Source organism: Arvicanthis niloticus, chromosome 12 (genome assembly GCF_011762505.2).
Source record: "Arvicanthis niloticus isolate mArvNil1 chromosome 12, mArvNil1.pat.X, whole genome shotgun sequence".
Lineage (NCBI taxonomy): Eukaryota > Metazoa > Chordata > Mammalia > Rodentia > Muridae > Arvicanthis > Arvicanthis niloticus.
Window position 1 is genome coordinate 18930086 of NC_047669.1, and position 18252 is coordinate 18948337.

General features: G+C 38.7%; 1 protein-coding gene across 1 annotated transcript in view; it reads left to right on the forward strand.

Annotated features, from left to right (window-relative positions):
• Positions 1-18252, forward strand: part of Ubxn7 (UBX domain protein 7) — a 58809-nt gene that overhangs the window by 25423 nt on the left and 15134 nt on the right. The window contains exons 3-8 of the mRNA XM_034515848.2: positions 3469-3536; positions 7647-7712; positions 9902-10014; positions 13366-13512; positions 15445-15535; positions 16150-16277. Coding sequence (XP_034371739.1) covers positions 3469-3536; positions 7647-7712; positions 9902-10014; positions 13366-13512; positions 15445-15535; positions 16150-16277 — 613 coding nt within the window. The remainder of the gene's footprint in view (positions 1-3468; positions 3537-7646; positions 7713-9901; positions 10015-13365; positions 13513-15444; positions 15536-16149; positions 16278-18252) is intronic.

Consider the following 18252-nt stretch of genomic DNA (forward strand, 5'->3'; position numbering starts at 1 on the left):
GGTACTCTTATCATTTAGTTAAATCCTAGCCCCACAGCATTTATTCTTTTAGCTTATTTTTACCTATTTGTTGTCTAAGCTAGTCTCAAACTCATAAGCCCCAAGACATTGTTTTGACTCAGCTTATAAATAGCAAATTGTTCCCACAAATGAGTACCTTCTCCTAGTTAGTTACGTCATGATTTGGTTAGATTGTTTATATGCTAACTGATAAACATTTAATAGTAGCTCTTAACTTCTTAATTAGAATTTCCCTTCCAACTCACCTTCTTCTGTTGTGTTTTCACCCATTGTAGTTAACATTGCCAAATATCTTCAAATATATCTTACCTTATAGGGTTGTGGTTGTTTTGTTGTTGTTGTTGTTGTTGTTGTTTTTTAAAGATTGTGTGGGTGTGTGCTTGTCCTCATACTCGTGAGTGTGAGTACCCATGGAAGAAGCCAGGAGAGATTGTCAGATCCCTTGGAGCTAGAGTTGCAGGTGTTTGTGAGCCACCTGATATTTATGTTTATAATTTTTTTATTTCACTATTATGTGTTTGGGCATATGGGTGCCATATCAGTTATGGGAAGGTCAGAGAATAACTTGAGGGGGTCATTTCCCTCCTTTCAAAAGTTTTTTCTAGGGATCCAATAAGTTGGTCAGGCCTTGGTGGCAAGTGTCTTCCCCATAGAGTCATCTTATTGGCCTATATGCTTAGAAGTCTTTTTGGTTTTTCGAGACAGGGTTTCTCTGTGTAGCCCTGGCTGTCCTGGAACTCACTCTGTAGTCCAGGCTGGCTTCAGAAATCCGCCTGCCTCTGCCTCCCAAGTGCTGGGATTAAAGGCATGTGCCACCACCACCTAGCCTTAGAAGTCTTACAAGTTACTGTTTTTGTATGACAGTTAAGCCCAAGAATATTAAGCACTTTTAATATTTGGTTACAACTTTAAATAAACTGATTTTAAAGATAACATACCATTTATTTTTTAGGTTTTCGTTTTTCAAGACAGGGTCTCTTTGCATAATCCTCACTGTCTTGGAACTCACTATGCAGACCAAGCTGGCCTCAGACTTACAGAGATCCACCTGTCTCTGACTTTCAATAACTGGTAATAAAGGCATGTGCCACCATGCCCAGATCCCATTTATTTTTGTTTTTAGTTTTTTTTTAATGTGTATGGATGTTTTCCCTTTGCATGTATGTCTGTGCACCATGTGTATACCTGGTGCCATGGGGGCCAGAATAGGCTGTTGGAGCCCCTGGGAATAAAGGTACAGATGGTTAGGAGCTACCGTATCAGTGCTGGAAATCAAGCCTGGAGTCCTGGAAGAACAGTCAGTGCTCCTAACCACTGAGTCGTCGGCTCTAATACAAGCAACTTTAAAGTTTATCAGAATATTTTAGGTTTCACCTTCCTAGATAAAAATATAAAAGAACAAGCCGGGCGGTGGTGCCACATGCCTTTAATCCCAGCACTTGGGAGGCAGAGGCAGGTGGATTTCTGAGTTCGAGGCCAGCCTGGTCTACAGAGTGAGTTCCAGGACAGCCAGGACTACACAGAGAAACCCTGTCTTGAACCCCTCCCCCCTACCCCCCCAAAAAATATAAAAGAACAAAAGAAAAAGTTTATAAAATAAATTTTTTACTGAGTTATTGGTGAGTTAAATTATTTCTATGTTGAAAACTTTGAAAAGAAAATTTTTAAAAATGCATTTCCAGTGCTGGGGATCTTATGCAGGACCCTGCAGATATTAGGCATATATTCTACTGCTGAGCTCTGTTTCTTACTGAGAATAGGGTTTAATTTATTTGTTCAAAATTGTTTTTATGTTTATCACTGTGTATGTACAGATGTGCTCATGTCTTGGCACATATGTGGAGGTTAGAGGACAGATTTTGGAAGTCAGTTTTCTCCTTTCACTGTGTGTATACTGGGAATTAAATTGAGGTCATCAGACTTGGTAGCAGGCATCTTTACTTACTGAGGCATCTTCTTAGGCCCAGAATTTCTATGGCTAGAGACTTGGCTCAATATTCGGAGTACTGGCTACTTTTCTAAAGGACTAAATTTTTACCGGCCCCAGGGTGTCCTAGGGTACTGCATGCACATGGCAAAGAAACACACTGATGCAAGCATTCACACAACATAGAAAATAACATGTCAACAAAATAGTTTATATTTCAATATATATTATATATTTATTTCTATATTTTATATAGAAATTTTCTTTTCTGTATACTAGGAACTGTTGAGTAAATACTTTCAAGATTACACCTATGATAGCTTCTTCCTTCATAGAATAAAATTTATTAGCTATTTCTTGAAGCTTCTTTTGTATTTTAATGTGTGATATGGCAATAGCTACATATTGATTCTAGTAAGCCTATATTTTCCATATTGTTTGTTTTGTGTTTTGTTTTGTTTTTTTGGTGACAGGGTTTCTCTGAATAGCCCTGGTTGTCCTAGAACTTGTTCTGTAGACCAGTCTGACCTTAAACGCAGAGCCTGTCTACTTTCTGAGTGCTAGGATTAAAAGTGTGACCATGCTGGTCTTATTCCTTTGAGAATTCAGGAAGGCTAGGCATTGGAGAGATGCCTCCACAGTTAAGAGCCTGTAACTCCAGCTCTAGAGGTGGAGTCTAAGGTCTGTCACTTACGGCTTCTGAGGGCCCTGCACTCATATACATATACTCCCACACACATAATTAAACTAAAAATAAAATTTAGGGAGGGTTGGGGATTTACCTCAGTGGTAGATATATCGCCACACAAATGAAGGGCCTGGGGTTTAGCTCTTAGTTAGGGGCCAGGGAAGAAGCAACAAAAATTGCATTTTAAAAAAGGCCAAAACAACTACTGCAGCTTGGATGTAGTGTGGAACAAATTTTAATCACAGCACATGAAGGCAGAGGCAGGTGGATCTCTGTGAGTCTAGGTCAGACAGGGCTACATAGTGGGACTTTGTCTTGGTATGGGGGTGGGGAGAGGAACAGAGAGGGAGAGAGGGGAGGGTGGGAGAGTCAGGTTAGTTTGAGACTGGGCAGATGGTTCAGTGGTTATAAGCACATACTGCTCTTTGAAAGGGCTTAAGTTCTGTTTCTAGCAGCTATGTTGGGCAGTTCACAACAACCTATAATTCCAAATTTCAGGGGAATCTGAGGTTTCAATTTTGCTTATATAGCTCCTATATACCATAACTTTAAAAAAATATTTTAAAAAATTAAAGGTGTAAGGGACCTGAGATAGAAAAGAGATTATTTTTTTACTTTTCTGTTTATTCTTTCTTCGTAAACCATTTTAGCTTTCTGTGCTAGATATTTTATTCCATTAATCTCTGTAGAAATCATTTACAACTTTTATCTTGATTACTGTAGTTCCTAAAAGCTGTGTGTTTCACTTCATAGTTTGAACACATTCCATTAAGAAGGACAGTAGGTGTCATAAACAGTTTCATTTTGATATCTTCTCACTTTCTGTTAATAGAGAAGAAGTTCGTGCTCCAATTCCTCAAAAGCAAGAAATACTGGTGGAGCCAGAGCCTTTGTTTGGTGGTAAGTTCTCTTTGCTTGTTTACCCTTATCTGACTTTGTGGTTATCTAGGATTTTAATAAAGTTAACTGAAAATATGAGGGCTTGCTCAGAGATTGTTTCTTCATTTATAGAATCAGTTTTCATCTTACATTTCTGTATTCATTCCCTCTTGGGAAGCTGCATTCCTTAATGGAGAATAATATTGTATATTAACAATTGACAATATGTTGCAGAAGGCCAAAAAGTAAGAAACTTACCAAATGAATTGCTGTCTTTTTTTTTTTTTTTTTCTTTTAAGGAAGAGTATCACTGTGTAGTCCTAGCTAGCCTGGGACTCAGAGGCTGCCTGCTCTACACTAAACTCTAGGGTTGAAGACATGCGCTACTGTACCTAGCTCCCCGCCTTCCCCACTCCCTTTGGAATTGCTGCCTCTTATGGAAGCCAGTTTTATTATATTAAAACGAACTCTTAATTTTATGTTACATATTTTTCTGAATATACCCTTGACTGATAACTCTTTATTGTTTCATACACTTTATCTTCTCTTGTTTTAATTTCTCCAAGTTCTGTTCCTATTTTGGACAGAGAAAAAAAATAGTCCTTATTGCATGCAAAAACACTTGTTAGTCGTCTTGGCATATTCAGGGTATGCTGAAGTATGGTGCATTTAAGCAACTTTAAAGAACAGTGATAGTTTAGTAAGTACCTCCTTACCTGTATAAGGCAAACATTTTAGGTATTGCTTAAAATATAGAGCATTGAATCTTACTGTGGTAGGGCAAACAAATGGTGAAATGTATATTATATTGAGAACACTAGTACAGGAAAATGGTTTGAAACACGAAAATAGGGGACCCATTTTAAGTTTTATAGAAAAGTTAACATAGGGAAAAAATTTTAAATTATTATATATGTATATATGTATATGTGTATATATATATGTATGTGTGTGTATATATATGTATGTATGTATGTATGTATGTATGTATATGTTGTGTGTGGGTGTGTATGTTTATATAGATGTGAGTGCAGGAGTACAAGGAAATATCCTGGCACTGGCATTACAAGTAAGGTGTGTAAGTGTGCATGGGTGTGGGTATGTTAATCTGGAACTAACATTACAGTTTTAATTAATTCAAGACAGTTTCTCTGTGTGGCCCTGGCTGTCCTGGAACTCACTCCGTAGACCAGGCTGGCCTCGAACTTGGAAATTTGCCTGTCTCTGCCTCCCAAGTGCTGGGATTAAAGGTTTGTGCCACCACTGCCCAGCTAACATTTATTTTTTAGTGTGTGTGTGTGTGTGTGTGTGTGTTTTATCCTGGAGCTGGCATTTTAGGTAGTAGTGTGTGAGGGTGTATATGTGCATGCAAAAACCAGTGCATTCTTAACTGTTCAACCATCTCTTCCATCCTAGATTTAGCAATGTAACAAACTTGCTTTAACAGTTGGTAGAGTTAAAATCTGTTAGAGTCTGTGAGTGGCTCAACATAAAAGTTACTGACCTGAATTTGACCCTTGGAGCCCATGATTGAAGGATAGGATCAGCTGCTGATAGTTGTCCTCTGACCCACACACAAGGACTGTGGCAAGCACACACAATAAAATAAAATAACCCTATATAACTAGTTTTCAAAGGCATTATTTGGGGGCTAGGTATGGAAGTACACGGCTGTAATTCTAGCACTTAGAAGGCTGAGGTACTAGATTTTTTACCTGTCTTTTAAAAATACAAAGGAACAACAAAGGGCTGAGCCTAAATATTCTTGCTATAAACATACATTTTTTAAATAGGAAATCTTAATTAAAAATAGTTCAAAGAATGAAAGAATCACATTCTCCAATTCTTTCTTTCTTTTTAAAAATAAATGTCTCTGACTGCTCTATCAATGTTGGGACCTGCACTTGCCAAAAGCCTTAGGGGCTAAGTTGTTAGAGCCTGCACTGCCCCAAGCTGCTCAGGTCTGCGGGTCGGGGGTTCAGGGAGAGAGAGAGTGAGGACGGAGAATGGAGACCAGACAGAGTGTAATTCAGTCCCGTTTATTCTTCAATCTCTCTTCTTAGTCCAAGTCCCAAGTCTTGAGTTCCTAATCCCTAGTGCCTCCAAGTTCCAAGTTTCTTCTTCCAAGTGCTGAGTGCCTAATACCTAATGCCTAATAACTAACTCCAAATTGTACTCTCTAACCTAATTCCTAGTTCCAAGTTGTACTAAACTCTTCTGTCTGCCTCTCTCACCTTTTATATGTCTCACTTCTAAGCCACGCCTCTAAGTCACACCTTTAAGTCTTGGCTCTAAATCTGATCTCTAAGTCTTACACACCCAAGGGAAGATCCTTGGTATCTAAAACAAGATGTTATCAGAGTGTGCTCAGCTGTTGTAGGCAATTGTAATTAAGTCTCTTATCAGGGTATATGGCTCAAGATGGCTGCAAGGATGATATCTGCCTTCTGTCAGCTCCCCACATAGCACTATGCCTGGCCTGTTAATTATGATTTAGCATAAACATTGGTGTGTTGTGTATGCGTCTATGAACATGATGAAATTTGTTTGTTTGTTGTTCAATAGGCCTATGTAGCCAGCCCAGGTTTGCTTTGAACTTATATAGTCAAAGATGACTTTACATTTCTGTTGTGATTACAGGTCTGTGCCACCACTACATGTCTACGAGGTGTTGGGGATCAAATCCAGGGTTTCATGCTAGCTCTAAGTTTCTGAATTTTTGGTTTTAAGTTTTAAAATTTTAATTTGTGTTTTATGTTGGATTTTCTATAGTTGTAAGCTGAACCCTGTGGGTTCTAGGACCTGAATAGGTAGCAGTTGCTTTTAACTGATGAGCTATCTATCTCTCTAGTGCCTGATTTTGTATTTTTAATTGTTTTGCTTTTAACTTAGTAATTCTAAGAGAGAAGTAATTATCCTAAGTAATGAAATGCATAGTTTGTAGAAAAAAATGATTTTACATGGGGTAAGAGACTTTTGTCTTCTAATCATTATTAATGTGAGGCATTGTTTTGGTTACAAGCTGGCCTGACTTACTTAAACTGATTTAAAGTCTCCATTCTCAGTTGGCCATGGTGGTGCAAGCCTTTACATTCCATCACTCAGACTGGCCTGTGACCAGCCTAGTCTACATAATAAGTTTCAGAGTAGCCAGAGCTATGTAGAGAGAAGGAACCCTGTCTCAGAAAGCAAAACAACAGCAGCAAAATCCCATAATCTATGTTGTACACGAGTAATTTGTTACTACTTCTTCTTCTTTTTTTTTTTTTTTAAGTTTGAGAACATTTTTCTAAAGGTAACATTTTAATTAAGGCATTTAAAATCTTATGTTAAAAAGTATGATTAGCCCCTAGAACTAAACTGAATTAATTTTTTTTTTTTTAATTTTGGTCTGGTCTCTCTTAACCTAATTCTAATTTTCTTATTAGTACAAGATTGAGTTATTATGTGTTCATAACTTGACTTTTTGTTTTGTTTGAGAACAGAGCATGTACTTTACCCACTGAGCTTTGCTTTTTTTGTTTTGTTTTGTTTTGTTTTGTTTTTTGAAGCAGGGTTTCTCTGTGTAGTGCTGGCTATCCTGGAAATTTGTTGTTTGTTTGTTTGTTTGTTTTGAGGAGAAAGGCACTATTAAGAATATAGAGGTTTGGGCTGGTGAGATGGCTCAGTGGTTAAGAGCACTGACTGCTCTTCCAGAGGTCATGAGTTCAAATCCCAGCAACCACATGGTGGCTCACAACCATCTGTAATGAGATCTGATGCCCTCTTATGGGGTGTCTGAAGACAGTGACATATAATAAATAAATAAATAAATAAATAAATAAATAGTTTTTTTAAAAAAAGAGAACATAGAGGTTTTAAAATACATTGAGGACTAGAGAGATGGCTCCGTAGTGAAGAGTGCTGACTACTCTTTGAAAGGACCCCTGTGGTGACTCATAACTGTCTGTAACTCCAGTTTCAGGGCATCTGACATCCTCTTCTGATCATATAGTTCACAAACTTCCATGTAGGGAAAATACTCATACATATAAAATAAAACAATAAATAGAGATGCTTATATGAGAAATATCTTTAGAATTTTCAAAATTAGTGTTTTAATTTTTAATCAGCTCTGTTTTTCTCCTACAGCTCCTAAAAGGCGAAGGCCAGCACGTTCAATATTTGATGGTTTCCGAGATTTTCAAACTGAAACTAGTAGGTATTTGTGAACCAGTCTCAGCTCCTTCTTCCCCTTCCTTTGTGTTAAAAAGAAAAAAAAAAAAAAAAAAAAAAAGATGGTTAGTATTATTCCTAAATAGTTTGTGGTTCATCATGTTTAAAAAGTGAAATTAGAGACATCAAGATTTGGGGTAAAGGCTACCAAGCCTGAGCTTGGGCAGGGACTTACATGGTGAAAGAGAGAACTGACTCTTGCAAATTGTACTTGACTCCACATGTGTATCCTGACATCCATGCATTTACACACACTGCCCTAGGTATGAGTATTACTGCTATGATAAAACATTATGACCAACAGCAAGTTGGGGAGGAAAGGGTTTATTTGTATTATACTTCCATGTCATAGTCCACGATTGAAGGAAGTCAGTAAAGGAACTCAAACAGGGCAAGAACCTGGAGACAGGAGCTGATGCAGAGACAGACCATAGTGGGATAGAAGGGATGCTGGTGCACTGCCTTCTTCATAGAACTTAGGACCATCAGCACAGGATGGCTCTACCCACAATGGGCTGGGCCTTCCCCCATCAACCACTAATTAAGAAAATAACCTACAGCTGTGGTTCAGCCTATGCGTTACAACCTCCTTTCATGGAGTCTCATATCAGACATCCTGCATATCAGATGTTTGCATTATGGTTCATAACAGTAGCAAAATTATATTTATGAAATAGCAGTGAAAACAGTTTTTATGGTTTGGGGTCACTGCAATATGAGGATCTGTATTAAAGGGTCGCAGCAGTAGGAAGGTTGAGAGCTACAGGTCCACATTTTCTCGGTTGAGGGTACTCCTCTTTGATGACTAGTTTGTCAAGTTGACATAAAACAGCTCATACCTTTCTATGGAATAGGTCAAAAGTATCTTGGCTCATACTTGTTAAAGAATTCTAAAGAAAAGTTAATGTATGTTTGTTTCTTTGTTCAGGATGGTGTACAGGCCATGATGTGCACATGCCCTCTAACTGGAGGACAGCTTATTGGAGTTGGTCTTCTCCTACCATATAGGCCATGGGGATCAAATTGGGGCCATGAGTTTTGGTAGCAAGTGCCCAGACTTACTGAGCCATCATCTAGTGACCCAGGACAGTTATTTTATATATGAGAACTGTTTGGACTATGTCTGGTTTCTTAACTTACAGTGAACTGCTCAGGGCAAAGATAGATAGATAGGTCCTGTAACTGTAGGAATGGCTGAAAGGAACAGCTTAAGTTATCAAAGGAATCTGTGCTCTTCTAGTAGATGGTGCCAGCAGTGTCCATAACCTCTACTGAGAGTCTTTAAAACTAGGAGCAGCTAGACACAGTGGACTAGTTGGGATCACTCTGAGAACTAGAGAAATGGTTCCAAAATCGTTCTTCTGTTGCTTATGAATATGTGAAAACATTTGAGTTGATAAGGTTATTGTGTGTGTGTCTGCTGTTAGGAACCAAATCTAGGCAAGCACTCTACCACTCAAGTGACCCTTCATCTCACAGGACTAAACACAGGGAGGGTCCTGTGTATACTAGATAGGTACTAGTAAGCTAGATCCCCAGCTAGCTTTTCTTTCTTTCTTTCTTTCTTTTTTTTTTTTTTTTTTTTTTTTTTAGATTTACTTATTTTTATTTATATGAGTACACTGTAGCTGTCTTTAGACACATCAGAAGAGAGCATTGGATCCCATTACAGATGGTTGTGAGCCATCATGTGGTTGCTGGGATTTGAACTCAGGACCTCTGGAAGAGCAGTTAGTGCTCTTAACTGCTGAGCCATGTCTCTAGCCCCTAGCTTTTCTTCTTACTGTGAGATAGTCTCTCAGTAAGTTGGTGGAGGTTGGTCTTGAACCTTTGATTTTTCTTGTGTTACCCTCCTAGGTAGCTTTGATTTTAAGTCTGCACCATTAGGCCTGGCCCAACATGACTATTTGTAACTAATTTAATTTTCTATTTTTATCCTTTGGTCTAGAGAACAACCTTTAAATCTTAAGGGTTTTTTGTTGTTGTTATTTTGTTTTGCTTTTAACTCATCTTTCTATTTTTTTTTTTTTCAGTCATCATTAGCTTTTTGTATTTGAGGCCAAGCATGCTGTTCAGTATTCTTCAGTCAATACAAGGTCTTTTGTTTATTATGTAATTAAACATTTTCATTTTATGGCTAATTAAAACTTTTTCATCTTTCTGTGTTGCAGTTAGGCAGGAACAGGAATTAAGAAATGGAGGAGCAATAGATAAGAAACTAACCACCCTTGCAGATCTATTCCGGCCCCCAATTGACTTGATGCACAAGGGCAGCTTTGAAACAGTAAGTTGTTGGAGATTCTGTACTAAACTACGAATCATTTTTACCATTTCAATGTCTTATTTACTTGTTAATCTGTTTTATTTGTTTGTTTTGTTTTTGAAACAGTGTCTTATCATGAGGCCTGGACTTACTGTGTAGATGAGGCTGGTCAAAAAATCAGAGATTGGCCTGTCTCTGTGTCCTCTGTATGTTATGTGTCTTTTATTTTCTAAGAGAAAAAATCATTTATATAAAGAATCGGTATCTTAACTGTTTCTGCATAATATACTTAAGGGTTACGATGACTTCTGTTTCTACTGGCAATAAGTGTATATTGTTAAGAATAGTGTATGAGATTTGGTTTTTTGAGACAGGGTTTCTCTGTGTAGTCCTGGCTGTCCTGGAACTCACTCTGTAGACCAGGCTGGCCTCGAACTCAGAAATCCACCTGCCTCTGCCTCCCAAGTGCTAAGATTAAAGCTACGTGCCCATGTGCCACCACTGCCTGGCTCAATTTGTAATATCTTAATGCTTGTTTTTAAGTAATTTATTTTCTTTAATTGTGTCCCAAAGCTTAACTAGTGATATTGGTAGTTTGGTATGTCAGAGGCAAACTACAAAGTGTTTCTTTTAAGTAAAGAGGTGAAAGTTCTTGGTCTATGTATAAAATTATGAAGCAGGAAAAAGAATTTGTGCTAGTTTTGCTGTCATGCCTGACATTATACAAGTTTGGTTTCAGTGTGGCAGCGCATTAAGTTTTCTGTATATTTATTATTTGTTGTTTCAGAACTATACTGGGGATATTGGAGATACGTCTGTATCTAATTGAAAAATATATTCTCCCCCTGTTTTTCCTAGCTTTATCTTTCCTAGAGGCAAAAGAAAACTTCCTGGGACTTGTTAACTGTTAGGGACTTTCTATGTCCTTCACCTCTAAATAAAGACAGGGAGACTTTATTAATTAATAATGCTTAAGGTTTTTGTTTAGACTTGTTTCCAACTAGCTCTTATAACTTAAATTAACCCACATATATTAATCCCAAGTAATTAATATTAATGTGTTCTGCCACATGGCTCAGTAGTTACCTCTCTTTCAGTCCCTGTGTGCTTCTTCCTCTGTGTCTGACTCCCAGAGTTCCTGTCTCAGCTAGAAGTCCCGCCTATTCTCTTTCTTTGCTATAGGCCATCAGCTTTTTATTAAACCAATCAGAGGCTGAGAGGAGTGTTTACAAAATATGATGTAGCCAGAAATTAGCATTTGTATAATCCAAAAGCAGTCTTCATATAGTACACAAAAAGATAACCCCAATGGGGGCAGGTTTACTTTATTGTCTCACCACAGTGAGAATGTCTGTTACCAAGAAAACAACAGGGGCCAGAGAGATGGCTTAGCAGTTATGAGTATTTGTTGCTCTTGCAGAAGACCCAGGTTCAGTTCCCAGCACCCCATGTGGTGGCTTATAACTGCAGCCCAAGGGGTTATGATGTGCCTTCTGGTCTCCAAAGCCAGCAGGCATGCACATATATACACTCAAACATAAATCTTTAAAAACAAAAATCTTGATAAAAATTAAAACTATCATATCTTCAAGATACTTGACATTTCTAGAGGTTTGTTGAGGGCTGAGACTGCTGTGAAATGTGGGCAGCACAGTTTCATAGGTGGGACACTAGCAGTTAGCTAGAAGCCAAGATTCTCTTCTCTGCTTTATGTACTAATTGGAGTTTCTAAATGGGCAGAATCATTAAGACTATTGTGCATGTTAGGTGGGGTGGGGCAGTGACTTACTAGGTAAGCTTAGTGGTAAAAGTTGGTAGTTCAACAATAGCTATCTGTATACTTGAGAATACACAGTAGCAGCTCAATCCAAGAAGCTATGTCTCAGCCATTCCAGTCTGGTGCTGAAGGCCTAGAAACTCCTAGGAAGCTAGAGTCTAGTGATCCAATGACCACATATGTACATGGAGAAAGAAAGGGGCTTACAGACTTGTACACACTTCTTTTCTCCGATTCCCATCCATCTAGTGGCTGGTGTCAGCCAACTTCAGAGTGGGCCTTTTTTCCCAGTTACATGCCACAGGCCTGTGCTTTCTGAAGTACACCAGAGACACCGGAACATTTCACCAGTTAGTTCTGTATTTCTCCTAATCAGTCAAGTTGACAGCCATCACAAGAATTAAGTATATGCAAAATAATGCTGTATAATACTAAAAATCTGTATAATAGATATCACTGGGCGGTGGTGGCACACACCTTTAATCCCAGCACTTGGGAGGCGGATTTCTGAGTTCGAGGCCAGCCTGGTCTACAGAGTGAGTTCCAGGACAGCCAGGGCTATACAGAGAAACCCTGTCTCAAAAAACCAAAAAAAAAAAAAAAAAAAAAAATCTAGATATCGTTTAAAAATATTTGTTATTTATGTGTGCGTATGCATGCTATAGAAGTTGCCCCTGGGGGCCAGCAGAGGACATCAGATTCCCTGGAGCTGTGAGCCAGTGGACATAGGTGCTAGGAACCAAACTCCATTTCTCTACAAGAGCATCAACTATTTTTTAACTTCTAGATTACAGCCCAGTCTCTAGATATTTTTAAAACTATACTTACTAATCATTGATAATTTCTTTTGGAGGAGAGAGCAAGATGTGACACAGGGTCTCTCTATAGTCCTGGCTGTCCTGTGAACTCAGTATGTATGTATTTCTGGCTGGCCTTGAACTCAGAGTTTTGCCTGTCTCTGCCTATCTAGTGCTGGGGTTTAAGATGTGTACCACCTACACCCTGTTAAAATGTATTTTAATCATATTTATCCCCTAATCATATTTCCCTAACTCCCAGATTCATACCCCCAACCTGGGCATTCCTCTCAACTTTTATAGCCCCTGTCTCTGCCTTGTCTAAAACCATCAAGTCTAATTTGTGCTCCTCTTAACCTGATGGTCCAGGGGACATCCACTGGAGCATGGTCACTCTACCAGGGATGATATTCTTAAAGAAAATTGATTCTCCCTGCCCCAGAAGTCATCATCTGTCAGTAGCTTCTCAGTAGTTCGTGTCTTTTCCTTCATACCCCATGCTAGGATGTTGAGTCCTGTCATGGTCCAGAAGATAACTGTTGCAGTCTGGTCCTCTCCAATTTCTGGCTCTTAAAATTTTGCCCCTCTCTTTGCTGATGGTCCCCGAGCCTAGGGCTAGGAAGAACAGGAATAGAGATGTCCCATGTGTGGCTGAGCATCCACTGATACTTTTCTCTGCACTTGGACCAACTGCAAGTGTATGTATTAGCCACTGTCCTCTGCACAAAGAAGTGATGAGTCCTCAGTGTCATTTTTAAAAGAATGCTGAGTGTCTATATGGAAATTTTACTTTTATAGGCCAAAGAGTGTGGCCAGATGCAGAATAAGTGGCTGATGATAAACATTCAGAATGTACAAGACTTTGCATGCCAGTGCCTCAACCGTGATGTGTGGAGCAATGAAGCTGTGAAGAATATTATCCGGGAACATTTCATTTTCTGGCAGGTGAGAACAACAGTTAATTAAAAATTTCTTAGAATTTGTTTTTATAGTATAGGGTGTTGTGGAGGCAGAGTGGGGCTGTAAACTGGAAAAAGTGAGTTCAACCATACTTCAGGAGCATCTTGACAAGTCTATCTACAGCTCCACGGCTCAGTAGAAACCTAGTAGAAACTACACAGTTCTCTAGAAGTACTACCCGAAACAATTCAAGGGAAATGGGAAATTAACTTTAATCATATGTTTTAAATCAATAGATGATAGAACATTAACATTTTAATGGCATCTGTTTCTGTTTGAGTGTGTTAAATTCTCAAGATAAGGTATGTTTTTCATGCTTATAGCACGTCACTTTAAATTAGTCTATTTCATCTATTTAATAGCTATACAAGGCCAATGGCCATGTGTAAAAGATCTTAGAACATTGGAGAAGCATTAAGACATGTGTTCTAGCTTGTGTTTGTTACTCTTACTGTTTGTTCTTAGCTTAGTATTCCTTAATATTCCAGATGTAATAGCTTTCTGTATAAATTATCTAGTTAAAACAGGCAGCCTACCTGTCATAGTTTGGGTTTTATTGGCTGCGATGAGACAACATAACCAAGGCAACTTTTATAAAGGCAAACATCTAATTGGGGCTGGCTTATAGTTTCAGAGGATCAGTTCATTATCATCATGTTGGGAAGCATGGCATTGTGCAGGCAAATGTGGTGCTGGAGAAGAGCTGAGAGCTCTACATCTCCATCCTCAGGCAGCCAGAAGGAAGTGCCCCCACCCCCTGCACTGGGTGGAGCCAGAGGAGTAGGAGACCTCAAAACCTGCCTACACAGTGAACACCTCCTAACAGTACCACTTCCCATGGGCCAAGCATAACCAAGCCACCGCACTACCTCTAATTTCCCTGTTGTGTCATTATCTTCAGTTGGTTGGTTTTGGGAGAGGCTTGCTCCTTTGGATTCAGCCTGGGGCCACCAGCATCCTCCTCAGTTCTTTTATTAATTTATTTTTTAGGTTTTTAAGACAGCGTTCCTCTGTATCCCTGGCTGTCCTGGAACTCACTCTGTAAACCAAGATCTCCTCAAACTCACAGAGATCCACCTGGCCCAGCTCCTTTTTTAGTGTTAGAAACGGCCCCAAGTAAGGCTTTGGACTCTGACCTCAGCCATTGTGTAGCTGGGGGTTATACCCTAGGCAGGTCCAATTTCAATTTCTAGTTTTTAAAAAGTTACGGAAAACAACTAAGTAAACTTACCTAAGATGTACTACTAGTGCTATTGATTTACCCATTTGTGTTTTACATATGGCAAATTCAGTGGGATTTCGTTTTTATTATAAATTTGTAAGTATGTTCTGTATGTGTCAGTGTGTGGTATGGAGGTTTGAGGACAACTTTCGGAAATTGGTTTTCTCCTTCCACTGTAGGTTGTCAGGCTTGTGCTGCAAGCACCTCTATCTGATGAACCAGTCCTTTGCCAGCTTCCAGGGTTGTTTTTAATGGCAGAGTTCCTTTTATTTTAGTCAAGTATTGACTGAACATCTCCGCCTAATAAAATGTTGGGTTTTCAAATTTATAATCTTAATATATGTGATTTATTAGAATACAAATACAGTGCTAGACATTGTGACACAGTTGGGAGGCAGAGGCAGGCAGATCTCTTGAGTTCAAGGATAGCCTGGATACATAGTAAGGAAGTTACTACTAGTACCTCTTCTGAACTGAGAAAGGAGTAGGAATGGGTTTGTGTTTTATAATGTTTTTCAAAGGGGGCCAAGAGTAGGATGTTAAATCTGCATTTGTTTACTTCTGCTTTAATATGAGGGGCTAGAACTTAACATGCTTGTCAAGGCTTATTTGGAGAATCCATTGCCCTTAATAGACAACAAGATTGTGATCAACCTTTTTTTAAGAGGTTTTTAAAAATTTTATTGGCTTAACAGGTTTATCACGACAGCGAGGAAGGTCAGAGATACATACAGTTTTATAAGTTAGGGGATTTCCCCTATGTTTCCATCTTAGATCCACGGACAGGTAAGTTATATTAAATTACAGCCTTTATATTTCACAGCTGATTAGTTGTTGACTAGGTGTGGTTTCAGCAGTGTGATAGTTAAGGGATGTTTTTGTGTTTGTGTAAACAACTTTGGATGTGTTTATTTAGGGACTCTATTTCTGGAAACTTGAGGGGTAACAACATTTTGTATTTGTACAGTTTGTTCTTTCAAAGAAAAACTGACAGTCAGTCATCTTTATAGGGCCTCCTTAGGTTTTCTGTTATTAAATTGATGAGATTGTTTTAGGTATTTGTTGTATTCCTCTAGAGAACTAGAGGGTGAACTGTTTTTATTATTAATTAGATTTTATTTAGATTCTGCTATTTAGATTTTGTTTTGTTTGAATTTCTTCTTCCTAAATGGCTATAATGTAAACAGATAGTTTTCATTTCATGATGGGTGAGAATCTTATCTGGCTTTTAATTGATGTTGTCAATAGGTTATGAAGATACTGTGTGACTTCAGTAAGTGAGAGTTAAGGATATGAATTTGTAGCAAACTTTATTTATATGTCAATTATTTAATGACTGGTTAGAAAAATTATTTTATATGTCTTGATTTTTATTTATTTATTTATTTATTAATCTTTAGGTCAGAAGCTAGTAGAGTGGCACCAATTGGATGTATCTTCTTTCTTGGACCAAGTAACAGGGTTTCTGGGTGAACATGGGCAACTGGATGGACTTTCTAGCAGCCCCCCCAAAAAGTGTGCCCGATCGGTAAGTATAAGTGATAGGCAACTAAGTATACATACCTGTGTTTGATATTAAATGGCATTTATGATAAGGAGCAGAGCTGGCCTCTGGTAGCACACATCTCTAATCCCAGCACTCAGGAGGCAGAGGCAAGCACAGGTGGATCCCTGTGAGTTTGAGGCCAGCCTGGTCTACAAAGCGTGCTCCAGGACAGAGAAAGCCTATATTGAAAAAAAAAATAATGTAAGTAATGAACAGTTATGCTTTCTGGATGTACTACATCTTAGCTGTCTTTTTTTTTTTTTTTTTTTTTTTGATAGTTTTCTGCAGAAGAATTTCATCTTCTTAGTGAAGTCATAATATATATATGTATGTGTGTATGCCTGTGTATGTATACAGTTTTATATTTTCGTTCATTTGTGACCTAAGCTTACTTAAGCACAGGTGAAAAATTGTTTATAGGAGCATTGGCACCTTTTCCAGTGGTTACACCACTAAAGAAAATGTCTTTCCTGTTACTAGCAACCATTAATTGCTTATTTTCAGGGAGGGTGTGAGTCCCTTCTATGGCAGAAGGTTGATGGGTCCAATCTTGTGTAGGACTTTTAGGCAGGTGAGCGTAGCCACTGTATGTTTAAGAACACTGTATTTTGTCATGCCCAGGAGACACTGTTCCATATCCCTCCATGGCATCCCTTACATCTTACATTCTTTTTGCCCTCTCTTCCATAATATTCCCTGAACCCTGGAAAGGATGCTATGGATGCTGTAGTCGCATTTATGGCTGAACATTCAACATGTATTTTCTGCATTTTAACACTGATGAGGATTTGCAGTTAACCACTGTCCACTGCAGAAGGAAGCTTCTGTAAGTAAGTGCAGCTTACAGACAGCAGCACTAATCTGACTGCTGGAGGCTCTCAGTTTCCTACCCCAGCTCCTGGAGATTTGTCTCACCACTAGAAGTTTCTAGGTCTAGTTGTGTATTTCTTTTTTAAAATTTGTGTCTATGCAGTATGTTTGTATGTTTGTACGTGTGTTCCTGTGTGTGTGTGTGTGTGTGTGTGTGTGTGTGTGTGTGTGTGTGTGTGTGTGTATGCGTGCTCAAGGTTGACATCAGAACTCTTACTCATTTGCCTTCCTTGCACTCCTTATTCATTGAGGCAGGGTCTCTGTTGAACCCAAGGCTCATCAATATGGCTAGTCTGGTTAGACATTGTGTTAAGGGGGTCCCCTGTTTCTGCTTACTGAATGCTGGAATTAGAGGCTGCTACATCCACTGAGCACTTATAAGGGTTCTGGGGATCTGAGCAGTGGTCCTCAAGTTTCTGAAGGAAGTGCTTTAACTACTGATTATCTCTCTAGTCCATGTTTCTTTTAGATGTACTTTATCAGGCTATTTGAAGACAGGGAGCCAAGGTGGGCTCAAAGTCACTATGTAGCCAATGATTTCCTTGAATTCTGATACTGCTGCCCCTGTCTCCTACCACCAGTCCTGTATTCCTTTTCTTCTTAGTTTGCAGGGTATCACATGCCTGTGATCCCAGCACTCAAGTGACTGAGTCAGGAGAATTACTGCAAGTTTGAAGACAAAGCTATATAATGAATTCTGTGCTTGTTTAAGCTATGGAGTGAAACCTGTCTCAAAACAAGTTATAGACAAAAAAGTAAATAAAAACTATAGGGCAAGTAGTACATGGACTTTTTAAATTAGACATATTTTTATTTAAATAATTTTTTTAGTTTTATTTTGTGTATGAGTGTTTTGCCTGTATGTGTACTATATATGTGCACTACCCTCATACCACAAGTGTTGGATCCTCTGCACCTGGAGTTATGGATGGTCGTGAGCCACTATATGAGTCTTAGGAACTGAGTTCAGTTTTAAGCACCCACATCAGGTGGCTCATAGCCAGCCCCAGGGGAATCTTGACATCTCTGGTGTCTGTGGACACTTACACTCATGTGTGCATACCCACAAACAAACAGAAACACACAA